The sequence below is a fragment of the Sparus aurata genome, chromosome 20, assembly GCF_900880675.1.
Source record: "Sparus aurata chromosome 20, fSpaAur1.1, whole genome shotgun sequence".
NCBI classification, from domain to species: Eukaryota; Metazoa; Chordata; class Actinopteri; order Spariformes; family Sparidae; genus Sparus; species Sparus aurata.
Genome location: NC_044206.1, coordinates 12,444,935 through 12,461,785, shown reverse-complemented (window position 1 = coordinate 12,461,785; position 16,851 = coordinate 12,444,935). Strand labels below are relative to the sequence as shown.

General features: G+C 40.9%; 2 protein-coding genes across 4 annotated transcripts; both read right to left on the bottom strand.

The window, feature by feature from the left end:
- Positions 1-1,043: 1,043 nt before the first annotated feature.
- On the bottom strand, positions 1,044-6,699 carry decr2 (2,4-dienoyl CoA reductase 2, peroxisomal). 3 transcript variants are annotated; one of them, XM_030399938.1, is made up of 10 exons: positions 6,470-6,699; positions 5,079-5,180; positions 4,849-4,917; positions 4,297-4,348; positions 4,064-4,199; positions 3,480-3,604; positions 3,094-3,187; positions 2,901-3,005; positions 1,699-1,951; positions 1,044-1,519 (listed from the first exon to the last, which is right to left on the bottom strand). In XM_030399938.1, exons 2-9 carry the CDS (start codon positions 5,177-5,179, stop codon positions 1,731-1,733), a joined length of 903 nt encoding a protein of 300 aa, XP_030255798.1. In that variant the 5' UTR covers position 5,180; positions 6,470-6,699; the 3' UTR covers positions 1,044-1,519; positions 1,699-1,730. The 3 variants fall into 3 exon arrangements, with proteins under 3 accessions (XP_030255798.1, XP_030255797.1, XP_030255799.1); XM_030399937.1 differs by having other exon boundaries at positions 1,763-1,951; XM_030399939.1 differs by lacking the exon at positions 5,079-5,180 and having other exon boundaries at positions 1,763-1,951; positions 6,470-6,697.
- A 1,599-nt stretch (positions 6,700-8,298) lies between these two features.
- LOC115570591 (retinol dehydrogenase 13) lies at positions 8,299-15,411 on the bottom strand. The gene is made up of 7 exons (XM_030399167.1): positions 15,207-15,411; positions 13,257-13,375; positions 12,999-13,154; positions 12,803-12,907; positions 12,490-12,702; positions 12,264-12,365; positions 8,299-10,480 (listed from the first exon to the last, which is right to left on the bottom strand). The coding sequence occupies exons 1-7, from the start codon at positions 15,269-15,271 to the stop codon at positions 10,170-10,172; spliced, it is 1,071 nt and encodes a 356-aa protein (XP_030255027.1). The 5' UTR covers positions 15,272-15,411; the 3' UTR covers positions 8,299-10,169.
- Positions 15,412-16,851: the final 1,440 nt, after the last annotated feature.

The following is a 16,851-nucleotide window of genomic DNA, read 5'->3' as shown; positions in this document are numbered from 1 at the left end:
CTTTATGGCAGCTATCTATTGGGACCTTTTGATTTTGTTTTTGTGCACAAAATCCATGACCAGTACTAGTGTCATTGAACCCATATGTCAGGGGATGAGTTGTTTGAACACAGGTTAAAGTTCAGGGTTGGCAGGAGGACACTGGGGTGTCTTGGTATGTCACTTAGGCAGGGCACATGTTTCTATTGGAACAGGTTCATCTATCAAAGGGATGTTTATGTAATTACTCCTTACTTGATATTAAACAGTATGGAATAGTTGGAGAACTCTGAGAGTGGGGATTTATGGTATAGAAATGGTTGAGTTGCTGCATTTGTGATGTTTTGGCGCCCCCACCTGACTGATAGCGTTAGTGACTTTCTTTAAGTATTTTTGCCCTTACATTTCAATCATGTAATCCAGGGCACCCTCAACTCTCGTGGCTTATTTCTTTAAGCAGTTAAACCAAGGTTACTTTTTTTTCTCTCTCTCTCTCAAGATACAGTTTAATTTACAATATTTTAAAGGAAAGGTTCACTCAAAATTAAAAGTATGAAGTCTTCAGGTGAAGTCATGAAGTTTGTAAAATATTTCCGGAGCCTCGCAGTAAAACAGCATTGCAGCTTTCTTTGTAACAATTGAAGCAGATTGGGACCAAAAAACAGCAAACACATAAAAGTTTCCGCAAGTCGTCGGAAGCTATGAGATCCTAGTGGATTGGAAAAGACAATATCAACACCCTCTGCTTCGGACACGGTGCATGCTGATACTTTTACTGTCATTTCAGCTTTAAAAGAAGGTGTAAATTATGTTGTTTAGAATCAATTTGGGGTCTTGAGGTTTCTGAGACTTGCATTACACCAGACTGACTAATTGAACACTTGCAAGTATTCCTTCAGATGTTTTTTTGTATGTTTTAGAACAAGTCTCCATCTAACTCAGTTGTTCAGGAGAATGCTGCAACGCTATTTTGTTCTGAAGCTCCAGAAATGTTTTGTTGATTATGAAATGTATCCTTTAAGGAGCCTGAAGTAACCAATAAAAAACAAAAACAAAGACAACAGTCAGAAAAATCAGTAATATGCTTTATTTTGTTTCTTTTTATCTTCAGTAGACTTGCGGCCCCACAGATATGTTGTTTGGAGGAACAACAAATGACTTGCAATAGTAAACAGTAGCCACTGTTAACTGTTAATACACATGTTTTATTAAAAAAATAATCACATTGAATGGCATTTGATAAGCATGACTGTACATGAAATGCATGATGACAATACAAAGAACTGTAGTTGGTGAAAATCCCTGAATTGTTATATCATTTGATTCATTATTTAGCTTAAGTAAAGATTTAGTGTAGTATGTTAGTTCATGTTAGAGTTACAATCCTCCAGCCACTTAGCAATATGCTCTTAAGGCAACAGTAGGTGACATAATCCACAAATATTGTACATGTAGCATATCAGTACTACAGGTGGGCCCCGTAATTACTTTCTTGTTGTCAGCATTTACTTGTCTCTTTTCTTGTCAGGTGACCAATAACCTGAAAGATAATAAGAGAGACAGTGACAAGAGAGAGGGTGAATTAATATGGGTTAAACAGTATCCCTGTCAATGAAACAACCTATTGAACTTTCACACTCTTAAATCAGGGATAACACAATGCACAGCAAAACATGTTCAGTCACACATGGACCTCAGGCTGCGCCTCCTCCTACACACCTGGGCCAGGAGGAGGACAGGAGAGCCCCTGTTCAGAGTTTAGCAGATTTAGAGGAGGCTATACCCAACAGCATGGAGACATCGTTGGGTGAGGTCAGCCAAGCTCCACCATCCGCCACCAGGATGGCTCCGGTCACGTAGGAGGAGACCCGGCTGGCCAGGAAAAGAGTGCAGTGGGCCATCTCGGTCTTGTTGCCTGCCCGCTGCAAAGGGATGGACTGGAACGCACCAGCAGCCTCTCCTCTGGGACCGCCTGAGGGAATAAACATTCAGATGTGCTCTCACTTACACTCCATTATACCCAAATCCCCACAGCCCCGTCAGACGAGCTCAAGTGCCATCAGACATGTTTTCAATGTCTGAATAAACTGATTACCTTTACTCAACTATTATTAATTAATTAATTGCTTTTAGCTCAAATTTCAGATGTTGCTAACATCTGAACTGCTTATTCAGTAGCATAGTTTTAAAGGTTGTTTCAGTACTTTAAGCTAACTACTTCAATTGTTTATTCGCTTCTTATAGCTATTTTCAATTGTTCATTTGTAACTCTAAGCGAACACTTCTTTATTATCTTTACTGACTACTTTTAGTTCATTGGACTGTTATTAGCTAACTATTATTAAGTGCTTTATTCACTACTTTTTTGGCTTGCCTGCTAAGACACTAGCTTTAACACAGGCTCGATTGCGACCAATCAGTCTCGTGTTAATATGTTACGAATGATGCAGGTTGACTTGCAGCTTGCTGGTAACAAAAAAATGCATAATTTGATTTTCCTCTCCAACACATATAGTTGCATATATTTGTATCTGAGTTATTTATGTTCAGGTCATTAATTGAGCTAACCATGTACCCTCTTGTTAACTACAGAAGGGCTCATTATGGGTAGAAATAGCTGGTCTGGATTTACTGCTGTACATCAAACTGTGATGTTTAAAGACTAACAAGGCAATTGATGTGATTAAATGTGTTTTAAAAATAGGAAATGAAGAGGGAATTCTGACCTGAAATGTCATTGACAACATAGAATAACGAATATGCGACTCTGGTATTATTAAACATTAACAATAGCCCTAAAAGGTCTGTTTCTGGACAACCTCTCATCTGTTTCTGAGGATTGTGTACTAAAATGTTGCTCACCGTAACAGCCCAACAACCCATCAATTAACTACTTTGTCAATATTGTGTCAAATCTGTACCCAGTCTGCGGAAGCCCTCGGTGCCAGAGACGGGACCTGGAGCCACAGTATTGACTCTCACCCCACTGGGCCCCCACTCCACTGCCAGGTGCTTGGTCATAGCATCTGGGGAGAGGAGAGGTAACATTAAGTCATTACATTCTCATTTTGATATCATTAAAAAACAGTACAAAAAAAAAAAAAAAGCTCTTACCATTTGCAGCCTTAGCAGAGCCAGCATGCACCTGGAGGCCCTGTCCCCGGTATCCAAGTGTTGCAGAGATGTTCACTATGTTGCCACCATGATTCTGCACACAAAAAAAGATGATGGGAGACCTCATATCGATGCAATGAATGAATAATCAACTCAGAGGCACAGGCAACAGTATAAATCAATTTCTTAAGACGATTAAGGATTCAGCAATCTGTGATCTTTACTGTCCTCTTCTGGTGAACAGAGTGGAGTGTAGAGAGTGAATCTGGGATGCAGATGCAGTATGATCCTCATTTCTGTGCTATGAGGTTATTAACAACTTACTTATGGCTCCTTAATTTGAAACTGGGAAATCTTGTGTCACACAAACAGAAAATGTACTGTACCTGGAACCACTTCTCATAAACCACCTTGCTGGTGTTGAATGTACCCATGGTATCTATCTCCATTACTGTCTTGAAGGCGTTAAAGGAGAGCGATGCAGCCGGGCAGAGGAAGTTTCCAGCAGCATCTGTCAAATACAGCACCGAGGCTTTAACTAAAGTCAATATTATGACACACTGCTTAACAGAAATCTTGCGGTAGACAGGCAAAGAAGACAAATACTCCATCAAGGTTTCATAACGCTTTAAAATTGCAATAATCAGGTGGTACTTTGATGAAATTTAGATCAGCCTGAGTAGATGATCTGCAGTGAATTGGATAAGCATGGCAATAATCTTATAGTGACAAAACAGTTGGTAGAAGGGTGCAAAGACAGAAGATAAAGAAAAGTTGATGATTAAACCAAAACCTTTCACACTTGACCTTTGTTTAAAGTACAATTCACACAGATAAAAACACCTGAAAAAGTATTGCACCTATGTCGGCTGTCTAATGATGTAATGATGACGGCTGTGTGCAGCAAAGCTCCCACCACAAACTGAGCAATCATCAGCTCAAAGGCGCATAATCAGGCAAAGTCACTTACTGTTAATGAGAATGTCTATGCGACCGAACTCTTTCAGTGTCTCATCCACAGCTGCTGCGATGCTCTCAGGCTGCCTCACATCTAAACACAAAGGGAGACAGCGGCGCCCTGACGCAGCAGACAGCTTTTTAGCTGCCTAAGGAGACACACAATCGCGTTACACGAGGTCAGCACATTAACATTTAGTTGAGATATATAATTCAGGATTGTGGAAGTTATGTAAGAGGAATAACCTCTTTGAGCTTGTCCAAGTTCCTGCTCGCAATCACTGTGTCACAGCCGTGCCTGAAAGAAAGAAATAACAATGTGGGAAGAGAAAGAGACAAACCTAAAGCGTAAAAGTTGTATTGTGTCACTTAGTAAATATATATGTAATGTTTGGGACAGAGGGAGAAACCAGAAAGAACAAAAGGTGAGGACACGACATGAGAGGAAGACAGCCAGGACACCAGCACATACGCAGCAGTGCTATTTCTTTTGATAAAAGAAAATCTATTTCTGCCACATTTGTAAATTATTGAGCTGTTTCAACTTTGGCACATAAGAAAATGACGAAAGTCTGACTGTCAAGATAACACAACCAGAAGGTTTAAAGTGCACCTGTATATTATCACGGTCACACATTTTACTGTTTCAGTCTTAGTGATGACATAATACTAACAAAGCATTGATTCTATATGTTACACATTCATTCATATGCACCAATCATGCCTGTGAATGTGAGAGGACTAAAAGATCCGGGCATGGTCTGCTGAAAAAAAAAAGCATGCAACCCTCTCTCGTACCTCATGAAGATTTCAGCTATCCTGAGTCCAATGCCAGATCCTCCGCCTGTGATAAACGCAACCTGATCTCTGGAAAATAAAGAGAAAACCCTCAAAGGTCATTTCATGAGGTTATTACAGTGACAAGCAACCGTGTCAATAACATGTATTTACTGACACCTGTGTGAATGTATGAACGCAATAAGATCACATCAGGCCATAATGGTGAAAGCATGTGCTCGTATGCTTACTTCAGTAAGTCTGGACTGTAGACGTGTGTGTACGAAGTCAGGCAGTCATCTGTGCCGACATCTTCCGGCAACATCTCTCCTTTTCCCTGATGCTCTGCCATGCTGATCAATAATGCATGTCAAATAGATGCAATCACACTGACATTACCATAACGGCAACACAATAAATGACTGGTTTGTTAAATGCAGGAGCTGGACAAAATAGCAGAAACAGTTAGTAAAGCTGCTACTAGAGTTTGGTAGATCAAATAGGTTTCAGTATTATCGTCATCGCCAGATATTCAATAAAAGCTGTTTTTTTTTTTATCTTTCAGCTATTGCTGGCAAGACTTTACCTGTTCCCATTATTATTCTTTTGTTTTGAAGCATTTTTTTAGCGCAAGCTGTCATTTATTTTTGTGAATTATCTTGAGCCACATTCACAGTTACCGAGGCAACAGCTGCCCTGAAGTCATGTAAAACTAGCACAGCACTCAGAAAATTAGCATTTTTTTGGCCTATTCTGGCATTTTTACAAATGTGTTACACAAATGTGTTCTTAATAAACATAAACCTAGCCAAACTAAGATAGAGCGCATACCTCCACCAAGGCCCAACAGTCCCCTTGTGTTTTCACTCATACCGTAGACACCAGCCATCTAAATGCACCTGGTTGTTTCTAATCAAGATCCATACCTTATCCAATACAAAATCAACAAAAATGTCAAGATGTTAAAGAAAGTGAGACAAATTCCTGAATTCGTCCTTTCAACAAGATTCGCACTAAAATTTAATGGGGTCTGTTCTGGGCCGAGACCCAGCCTCCATCCAAGTTTTGTGGAAATCCGTTCACAAGTTTTGGTGTTATGCTGCCAACGAACCAACACACAAACAAACGGACACAGGTGAAAACATAGATGGCCTAAAAATAATGCACAATATACATCAGTATTTTCAACAACCATCAGTAGTGTGGACATAATGTCTAAGTTTAAAGGTAAGTAGTAAGTGGAGCAGCCTGGTAAATTTATAATATCAAATCACTTCACTGTAATACAGGAGGAAACACTCTTTTTAGCCTAATAACACAGGTCAGCTCAAACGCCATTAAATCTGTGGCAAGAGGAAAAGTGACAACAATCAATCAAACAGAGGAAGACTGCATAACCAACAGTGAAGCAGCCCCTTACTCAAATTACTTAGAGTTAGTTCAGCATCACAACACTTTAAAAACTCAGTACGGGCCTCCGTGTAGAGCTCTATCATACTGGAAGGTGTTTCTGTTATTTTGTCCACACCTGCGCATATATTCTATGCTCGTCTAATACTCCTATAAACACACAGTGTACCAATAAACTCCTGTTAAGTGTCCGGACTGTGCAGTGAGGTGCAGTTAGCTGCTGTCGTGTTACCTGCTGAGACAAACAAGCTAGCTGTGTAGCTGAGAGAAGAACAACCGTCCGACTCCTCCGAGCTGAAACACGACCCGCACACGAAGCACTTATCTCGGGCTGACGAGGCTCCTTCACAGTTATTCTTCAGCCATTAGGTGTTTTTTTCTCACCCCGGACGACTTGTACCTTGGACGCTTACTTTTTCGCCATCCCTGAGCTATGCATTGTGGGCAATGAAGTCCATCCGGGGTGTGTTCAAGATCACGAAATATCTCACTGTCAAAAGCTAGTTTTGTGTGTTTTAAAGGGTAAGTTCAACCAAAAATGGAAAATCAGTCATTATCCCGTCGCCTTCAAGTCTTTAAGGGAGTCGGGTGAAGTTTCGTTGTCCACAAAACATTTCTGGAGCTTCGCGGCAAAATCCATCACAGCTTTCTCGTAAACAACTGAGGTAGATGGGGACTTGTTTTAAAGCGTAACAAAACAACCGAGAGAAAAAAATTCAGTGACTCCATATGGGGAGTTAATAAAGACTGAATTTTTATTTTTGGGTGAACTGTTTCGTTAAGACAGAAACTGTAATAATAGGAAGAATATACAAATAAAGCAGGGTTTAAACTTAGAACATGATGCTGTCTGCCTCACATGAATAAAATCAATCCTGACCTCTGAAGTTTAGCTCTTGCAGTATTTTCTAAGGCCTGTTAGAACAAAAGAAAAGGGATGCTGCAGCCCATCTACAATAACCATCATCGTCTTGGATGGCACCAGGGAGGGTTCTCCTCTGGTAAACCAACACTGAAACAAACGATCCAGGGTTTACAGTTTCAGGAACCAATGCTTATCGTGTGCATTAGTGCAGAGAGCAGCCCTTATTGATCTGTACTTTTGGATTTGCTGTGGGTAATAAGCCCTATGCAATGAATCCCTCAAACACTTTTGGGGATGGATATTCTTCTTTGCTCTGAGAGGATCAGAAAATGTAAGATGAGTGCTTTGTAACTTGATTTGTTTTCCAAGAGGCTTGAGTAAACAAGAGCAAAAGCACTGAGAGGAGTGCACATAAAAGTGCTCAGACTTTGAATAAATGTTAACAGATGCTTCTGGCTTTTTATTCCACAGATGGTTTTACCCGAGTGCGTTTACTTCAAATGAGCTTCCAGCACTTTTGTAGTGTTTAGCACTGCAGCTACAAATCACATACTTCACATTATAACTGACCTTTTGAATGTGCTGTTTCTATTTTGTTGTTCCTTGCAGTCTGTTATGAAAAATCATTTGCATGCTGCTTTAAACAGCAAAGTTATAATGCCATTATTATATAGAGGCAAGTTCAAGTTCATTGCAGTCCAGCGCAATCTGCATTGAATTATCAGGCATACAGTACTGACACAACTCTGATGTGAAAGTGGATGATGCTTCTGTGATGCAAACAGATTTTCATTGCAAGTTTAAATAAACTAAAGCTCAAGTCTCCCAGGATAAAAAAAAAACACACACACACACATTCAAAGATATCAAATACAAAGAAATATAAATAAATACAACTGCTACCAAAATAAAATGCCATAAGTAATGTACACATGATCTGTGAAATGAAATGTAAACACATGCACAGCTACTACATTCTATATGTTGTTGCTAGTTGGCAGCCAGATGGCGCTCTCTGCTCTCATTTTTATGAAAACTGTTAATCCTCAACATAAAACCATTTGCTTTACTCTGGCTGTGAACCTACAGCAGAGCTGCGTAACAACTCCTCCTTCTGTAAACACATACCACTCAAATCTCTCATCTCTCTGCTGTGTCTGTGTGAATTAGCAAGAGAAACACTAGTAACTACATTGTGGAGATACAGTTGGTGATTTTTTATTTTCAGATGAAAAAGATCACATCGATTTTGGTTTTTATAATTTATGTTCTCTTTTTTCTTTTCTTCCTAATGTATACATCTCAGTTCATGTCATTTTTCGAGTCTGTTGCAATTCAACTCAAATAACTTGAAGTGAGACTACGAAACACTTTTTCTGGTAAATGTTTAAATCTTGCGTGACTTCGGCACAAGTAGAGAAGAGTCATGAAGCTAACAAAATTAACAAACTGAGCCATTAAAGGGCAGGTCCAGGCTTTTTGTGTGTTTTTGAGGTTTTTATATCAATATGTAGCTCTCCAGTAGTCTTCCTTATGCATTCAAATCAGAAAAAAAATAAATTTTTGTTAAGATATGTGTGTTTCAGAGTTAAAAGCCTTTCTGAATTTTTTTCCCATGATGACTTTACAACAACTGAACCTCCTGCTAATGTGTCTCTCCTCTGTAGCTCCAGAGCTCCAGATCTGTAGGTCTGAAGGACACAGGACTGGCCAGTGGTAGCACACAGCCGAAGCATGTTTCACACAAATCTGGCAGTGCGGCAAGCTCCCACATGATTGTTTTTGTGCTTTAGAACATAACCGCTGCAACACAATCAGAAAATAACTGATTGATTCACTTCTTTGTTTGCGCTGCCGCTGCTCCCTCTCTTCATTCACTCTGTAGCTCGTTGGACCACTGCTGTTCTGTCTCTCTCCGTCTCCCTCGCTGAGGCGGGGTGTCGGTGCCAACTTCGAATGGTGTTTTTTTTTAAAAACAGCAACCCACAAATCGTGCAGAGTGTGCCTCTAAAATAAGGTTTAATAATACTAAAAAAGGCTCACGCTTCCACCCCTTCCACCTCCATATCTTCCAAGCAAACACTCTGGCCACTCTTCGTGCTCTCACTGTCAGAACTTCTGGTGTGTGTGTGGGGAGGGGAGGGCATAAGCAATGCAACCCACATAAATACCTTTACTAACATCAAGAGAGTGGGACTGTTCATTTTAAAGGAGACCTTTTATGCTTTTTTGCTCTCTTCCTTTCCTTCAGTGTTTTATAAAGGTGCTCGTGCATGTAAAAGTTCTTGAAATTTAAAAAGGTCAAAGTCCACACGAACAAAAGCTCCTCTCTCCCACAGAATACACTGCTCCTGAAACGCCTCGTCAGTAGTCCAGCCTTTAATTCTGTGACTTTATGGCATCATACTACTTCACAATGTCATGCATTAGCATAATTTATGGCTTGGGGCTAGTTTGGCATGGAAGAATTTATTTAGCACAGCTAGTAGTGCTGGGTCAGGCGTGTATGAGCTGACCAATCAGAGGAGAGTGGGAATTCAGGTGGGCGGTCCTTAAAGAGAATGTTTTTAGACAGAGGAGGAACACAGAGCTGCAGCACTGGACAGTTTGAGAAAACTGATGTGTTTTTGAGCACTAAACTGTGTAAACCTCTAATGAACCTGAGAATGAGAATGTCTCCTTTAAAAACCTGCAAGAGAACACAGATGGACCCGCTCTTCAGTGTCAGTAACACGGTATGTTTGCTAACAGTAGCCACCATAAGCTACTGGTCATAACAGACCAAATAAAGTTGTATTAGCAAAAGCCCTGAGTGTTTAAGAGAGCAAGTTGAATTAAACTTTTCATTTGTAAGAGAAGGAAAGTGCTATTATTTCTTTCAAATGTTACATAGTCTCTCTTTAATAAAAGAGTCAAGAGTTGATTGGCAAAGGCTGCTTGTTAGACAATTTTGTTTTAAAAAAATGTCCTGATGCAGGAGCATAGAGGCATGTACAAAAGACTGTCATTACGTAGACAAGCAGCTATAAAGGTCATTCTCATCTGCTGGCCCTGGAGCCATACAGACCTATAGCCCAACAGCACTGATGGCTGGTCCTGGGCCCTGTCCCGGGTCAGTCTGTGCAGCTTTGTTCTGGCCTTCTGCCGGTGGGTTTGACTTGACCGACTGTCCCTCTTCCTCCAGACCCACCAGCCTGCTGCTGACCTCCCACAGCCTGCGAGCGGCCTCCTCATCTAGGGACTGGGGCGCTGGTTCCTTTTCTGTCATCACATCGTAATACCTCCCCGTCACCCCCTCCATCTCCTCAGACACGGCCAGGTAGACGCTGGGCTGGGCCCCCAGCTCAGGGCTCTTCACCAACAGGGTGAAAAAGGGACCTGTGGGGAGGTTGGTGGAGACCACAGGTTTACTGATTTGAACGCAACTGGAATACCACCATTTTCGAGCCAATCAAAATAAAATACTTTGTTAAATTAACTGTGCTAACTGGATTCATTATCGTCTGTGGGCTATGACAAACAGGAAACACTCTCATGACTGCGCATCAATTACATTTGTTCATTGCCAAATTTGATGCACGTTGCAGATTTTTATTATTTTCTTCAGTGACTGCAAATTAACTCAATAATAAACACTGTTCTGCGCTCGGAGGGGGGGTTTTATTACCCCTGAGTGCGGGTAATTAAAAAAACACTCATTGCGTAATGAAATCTACAAACAGGCAAATTCCCTGATTCCCAGAATGAATACTACAAAACTGAATCAGCAACAACACTGGGTGCACTGCTGTACTTTGATTTCAGGGGTTTTGTTTTAACAGTCATATATTACATTTATACAATGTTATGGTTAATTTGAGGTGTAGTTGGGGTGATGAAGAACATTTTAGCTGTGGAGGGATGTAACAGTGATTTTAGTGATATCTGTGTAAACGTAAGTATGACATGCTCTTGTACTGCCATATATGAAATAAAACCAGTGGTGGAATGTGAACATTTGAAGTACTTGTGCTTAAGTTTTAAAATTCATTCTTCAGCTACAACTCAGAGAGAATAATTGTGCTTTTAACTCCACTAAATATTTTTGAGAGCTACATATACTAATGCCTTGCACATGAACACTTTACATGCAAAACATACTGTATACTGAGTGTCACAAGAGTTACCGCCAACTGCTCTAACTGTATCTCCCGTTAGCTATTTAGGTCAGTTAGCTGTGCAGCTAGCTGTCTGGACTCGGAGCTCAGAACACGGGGGAGGTGTTGTTATCTACACTGCTAGCTCGGGAGCTTTGGACCAGGATGAACCGAGGCTAGCTGGTTAGCATGCTGCCTTTAGTAGATACATCTGCAACACAAGCCATAGGCACCATAGCATCTGAACTGTTGTTCACATTCTCTCAAGTGTTATGGAACCTTTTTACATATTGTACCTTAAAGGCACCCCTCCTGAAACCAATCCACTCTGATTGGTCAGGTCTCACAGGCCTGGGCAGGCACTGCACAAAGTGTTTTTACAACCATGGCTGTGCCGGGGTCATGGCTTGCAGCGGTGACTGTATAGTTGTGACAACCTTACAAATGTCCTGGTGGGTTGTTTACAGACAGTTTTTGAATACAGGATATGTTCACTTCTCCAAGGAGCGTTTTGATACTTTCATCTTATCTATATAGCACCTTGACCTGCTTTATAGTCACAAAAGACAGGAAATCTCACTCTCTACAATATGGGACCTTTACGCACCACTTTAATATATATATACTTTATATATACTTCCTCCTTGGTCTGATCATTGTGCAATATATGATTTGTAGTTTGGGGCTTCGCTGTAGCGCCACAAAGCTCCAGTTATAATGGCATGTTGTGACAGATTGTATCTTTCTCTAAACCAAAAGATCCCCTTAAATCAAATACTGTAGCCAGAAAAGCTAAAAGAACATTTTTGGCTTTAGAGTTGTACTTTTCATAACAGAAATACAGTCAGATGCACTTTCTACTTATTTATAGAGAACACACAGTTAAGAGTAGAAGATTCACCGAGCAGACCAGTGCTGCATATCAGAGCTTAAACAGCCTAAGCTAAATGTTGCATTATTATGCATGAGGTAGGCATTCATTGGTTTCTCTAACTTCAGAATCTTAACAGAGGAAGAATACTCACTGAGCACGGAGCTCGAGAACGGTGATTGGTGCAGACCCGTGTGCCTCCCGAGCTCCGTGGCAACAATGCCTGGGTGCACAGAATTCACTGTGACTCCCGTGCCTGTAACACACACACAACACACAGCATTGTTTAAAATTATATATCCGATGGCCAATTACGAACAAGAACATAGGCCGTACTCCCTCCCACACATGCCCACATATGCAACGGCCAGAAGACTTGCCTTGTAATCGCTTGGCGAGCTCCCTCGTGAACAGAACGTTGGCAAGCTTGCTCTGACAGTACGCCTGCTTGGTATCAAACTTCTTCTTCTCCCAGTTCAGGTCCTCGAAGTCCATCTTCCCAACGATGTGGGCGAGTGAGGCCAGGTTGATCACTCTGCTGGGGGCGGACTCTTTCAACTTATCCAGCAGAAGATTTGTCAACAAGAAGTGGCCTGGAGGAAGACATCTGCATCAGGTCGAGTTTTTCAGGACGTAAAGAGAATCTAAATCTGTTGTCTTGCAGAGAGTTCCCGTTTTTTTCAATCAAAGTACCTAAGTGGTTGACTCCAAACTGCATGTCGAAGCCGTCTTCCGTCTTCCACGCTGGACATCTCATGACCCCTGCGTTGTTTATCAGTACATCCACACGCTGCTCCTCTAAGAGACAATAAAGGCAACACTTGAGAAACCGTGACAGAGTGTGCTCTCTCTCCACAGCTGAACACCGCGTGTGATTTTTTTCTCTCACCTTGTTTGATCCTCTGCGCAAACTCTCGGATGGACTTCATGGAGGCCAGGTCGAGGCGACACGCGTAAACGTGAGGATTCAGGGTCTCCCCTCGAATGTCCTTCGCAGCCTCCTCGCACTTCTCCATGTCCCGACATCCCATGATGATGCGACCCCCTGGCGATTGTGGTAATGAGAAAGAAGAGTGAGTCACAGAGAGCTAAAGAGGAGAAGCATCTTGTTTCAGAAAGTCAGAGCGGTGTCGTATTTTCTCCACACCTCTCTGGGCCAGTTCTCGGGCCGTCGCTTTCCCGATGCCTGTGTTGGCTCCTGTTATGACCACAGTTTTCCCTTTAATGGTCGCCTTACTGGGACACCGGCCTCCCGTCACATGGTTCCTACATGAATAATTCAAATAAAGTTCAGGTCATTGTACAATCAAGTCATTGTTCAGCTTAAAAAAAACAACAATATTTATGTCTGCCTTGTACAACAGACAACTGTAGTTTATCTTACTTGTGTGTAGTAAATCGCACCCTTCAAACCTCAATCCACCTATAATCAGCCTAAAGCATTTATTCAGGAAGAGCTCAGCTGTACATTAGAGAGCTCCTGTTATACATTATCCTTAAGTAACTTCTTAATAAGCATTATTCCACTCAAGATTAAATCAACTGTAATATAACGCACTAAATCATAAAATCACTCTGGCTGAAATTACCTCTTGTCAGGTTGACAAAAAGGTGTTTAAAGGAACATGAAAACAGCAGTGTGGCTTTGACTGTGGTAGTGAATGGGGTCCTGCTTTATTGCCTAGTCATTAAGCGCACACACATCACTGCGTGTGTCAAAAATCGAGTTAAAAACCTTCATTATTTAAGAGTTGTGTTTATATTTCCCGTAAATGTTGGCTGTTAATTTGCCAAATCAAATCGCCACACAGCAGACTTGGGGTTCCAGAGCCGGACTGCACAAACTGGTCGACGACCAGGCGAAATGGTATTTTAGAGGGGCCAAACAGGTGTACCCAAGGGCCCCCTTCACGGGTCAACCTGGCTGTGGCTACAGCTTTATGATGACTCACCTCAAACAATGGCTTTAAGAAAATCAGAGTTGTGATGACTTTTAAACGGACATGTGGTTCCACTGTGTGTTGTATATCTGTCTGTTGTTATTAATGTTACGGTTTCCTGCCTAAGGACTACAGATGGAAACTAGCATTCTTGCTAAATCAAGACCAAGCAAGTTAACACTGTGTATTTGTATTTACTGATATCCATTAACTTGTTCTGTCTGTATCAATCAAACAAATACAATTTTTAAAAAGACAGATAAATAAGTGAATTTGGTTAGCTGAGTCAATGTTGTTTATGTTTTTTTTTTTATTATTTCATTCTTTGGTGAACATTCTCAAAACCTTTGTGTGATGTCCTACAGTAATATTCTATCATAGAGTTGAAATTTCTGTGCAACGTTTCATATTGAATTTCTTCATAGTTCTGTTTCACCTGTTGCAGCAGGGGGAACTTAATCAATTAAACACACAAAGGACGCACAAGTAACTTGTAGTAACTTGTAACAAACTCTCAGCAAAAACTTGGACAACTGTTGTGCTGGAGATCGAGAGAGACCCTGCTGTGCTGCTCTGTGTGTGTGTGTGTGTGTGTGTGTGCTGACAGTGCTCTGTCTTATGGAATGAACGTGCAGATCCTGATTCGTGGTGTGACTGGTACCGTTCCGCCTGTGGGCAACCACCTCACAGCTGCCACATTTGCAGCAAATTCATTTTAATCACTGTCACACTGTTTTGTTTTGTCTTTTTAAATCTCATTTAAGAATTTCCATATGGGAAAAACAAAAACAAAGAAAGAACACAAACTTTATTAACTGTGATTGGGTGAACAGACTGCAATGAACACCTTTACGGTTTATTCAACCAATGCAATCACTGTTGGCCTAAAAGTGCTGCTTTTGTGAGTCACAGGCAACTATTGATTCAGACAAGGAGGCAGTAATTCTGATTGTACAGTTGTAATTACATCACTCACTATGCCAGGAAATAAAACACTTCTAGGTCAGTAACTTGAAACAATTAGGCTGCCTGATAATATAATGCAGTCCAGTACAACAGCAGAATGACTTCAGCAGCCAGGGTGACACATGCAGTGTAAAATGTACAGTTACATCAGGATACAGTGGCCTCCTGTCATGTAATGAAGAGTGACTTACTTTAGCAACACAGCGATTCCAAACACGGTCCCAAACACAGACGCTGGTAGAATATATTTGCTCATGACTCTCCTGACGACAGAATACCAAAAATACAGCTTCAACAACCTGTCAACACGTTTATGTGGCAGTGTTTCCCACCACAGCGCATCTGACAACACTCCTGCAGCACAAGGTTACGAGCGCATGATTTTGACGTCATCCGCTGCCACTCGCCAACCACGAGGAGCGAGTGCCCGACTGCATCGTGGGAAATGCAGTCCCGATTGAAATGTACACAAAATGAAGTAATTAACAGGAAATGTTTGAGTGCGACATTGCTGTACAAGCAACAAAAATACACAATCTGAATGTATTTTTTAAAATTATTTCTATTTATTTTATTGACATCCCCTTTGAACTGATTTGTCTATTTTCTTGTGTCTTACTCACATTTTTATAATTAATCTGGAGGCGGTCTCTTTTAGTTCTTGGGTGTAGAAGTAAATGCATTATACTGTTATTATGCTAAAAAAAACAAACACTGCGATACATCATATTTTGTACAAACCAATTCAATTTCCCAATTACATGTTGCACTTGTATTCATTAGAACATCCTGGTAATGACATACTCAACAGAAAAGATTGAATATTATGAGTCAAGGTTGATATACTGCAGGAGTTCATATGAGGACTAGGGGAGGACTGTCTGATTCAGTGGGGGAGGTTTTTGAATGGTGAAAAATAGAGGTGAAATGACTGCTGTTGTGACTGCAGTCAGAAAAACACTCTGCCTTTCTGTAGTCGGCTGGGTGAGACTGAAAAAAGGTAAGGCAGCAGAGGGAAGAGAGAGAGAGAGAGAGATAAAGTAGGAGGCATAGAGAGTGAAGCCAATGCCTGGAGGTGTGACGGTGGAGTACAGCTTTGTACTCCAGCAGCAGGCTTTTGAATTCAAATCTGACCTTTTTTCCCCCCTCCGCCTAAATGTTACTCCACATGTTCACTAAACTGCCTGCTGTTCAAAGCAAATGTGGCTACATTCTCCTGAGATCTGGAGGGATTGTTTTTGGCACAAAGCAAAAAAAAAAAAAAAAAAAAAAAGTTTGAAACAGGGTTAACATTTAAAAGAATATGGACCAGGGGGGAGTAAATAATGCTGGATAGATTTTCCTGATGACAAGATCATCTGTAGCAAATATAACATTAATTGTTATTTTCTGCAGAGGAAGAACACATCAGCTGTTTTCTCCTTACCTGCTGTTCTTCTCAGAAAATGGCTGTATTCTTTATACAAGCAAGTTTTATGTTTTTAGTTGTTGTTGTACATTTCTGGCCTAACTTTAACCTTTAAGTTTTGTCTAAAGCCACTTTTCCACTGCAGGAGTCTTCCCCATTGACTAGAAACCAGCATTGCCAGAGGGGAAATGCTAAACTATGCTACCAGAGACATGATCATATTTTGGGGGAAATTATTGAACGAGAGACTTAACCTTGAGTATGTAAATGTGCATTTTTAATGAAACTCATATTTAAGATAAGAAAAAAAAAACTGAGATTAACGGTGCTTATATTGAATACAGCACATCTAAGGGAGAGAGTTCAAACTATCTTAGGTTACATATCATGACGCTGCTAATCCTGGGGTCATTATTTTACACCACAAT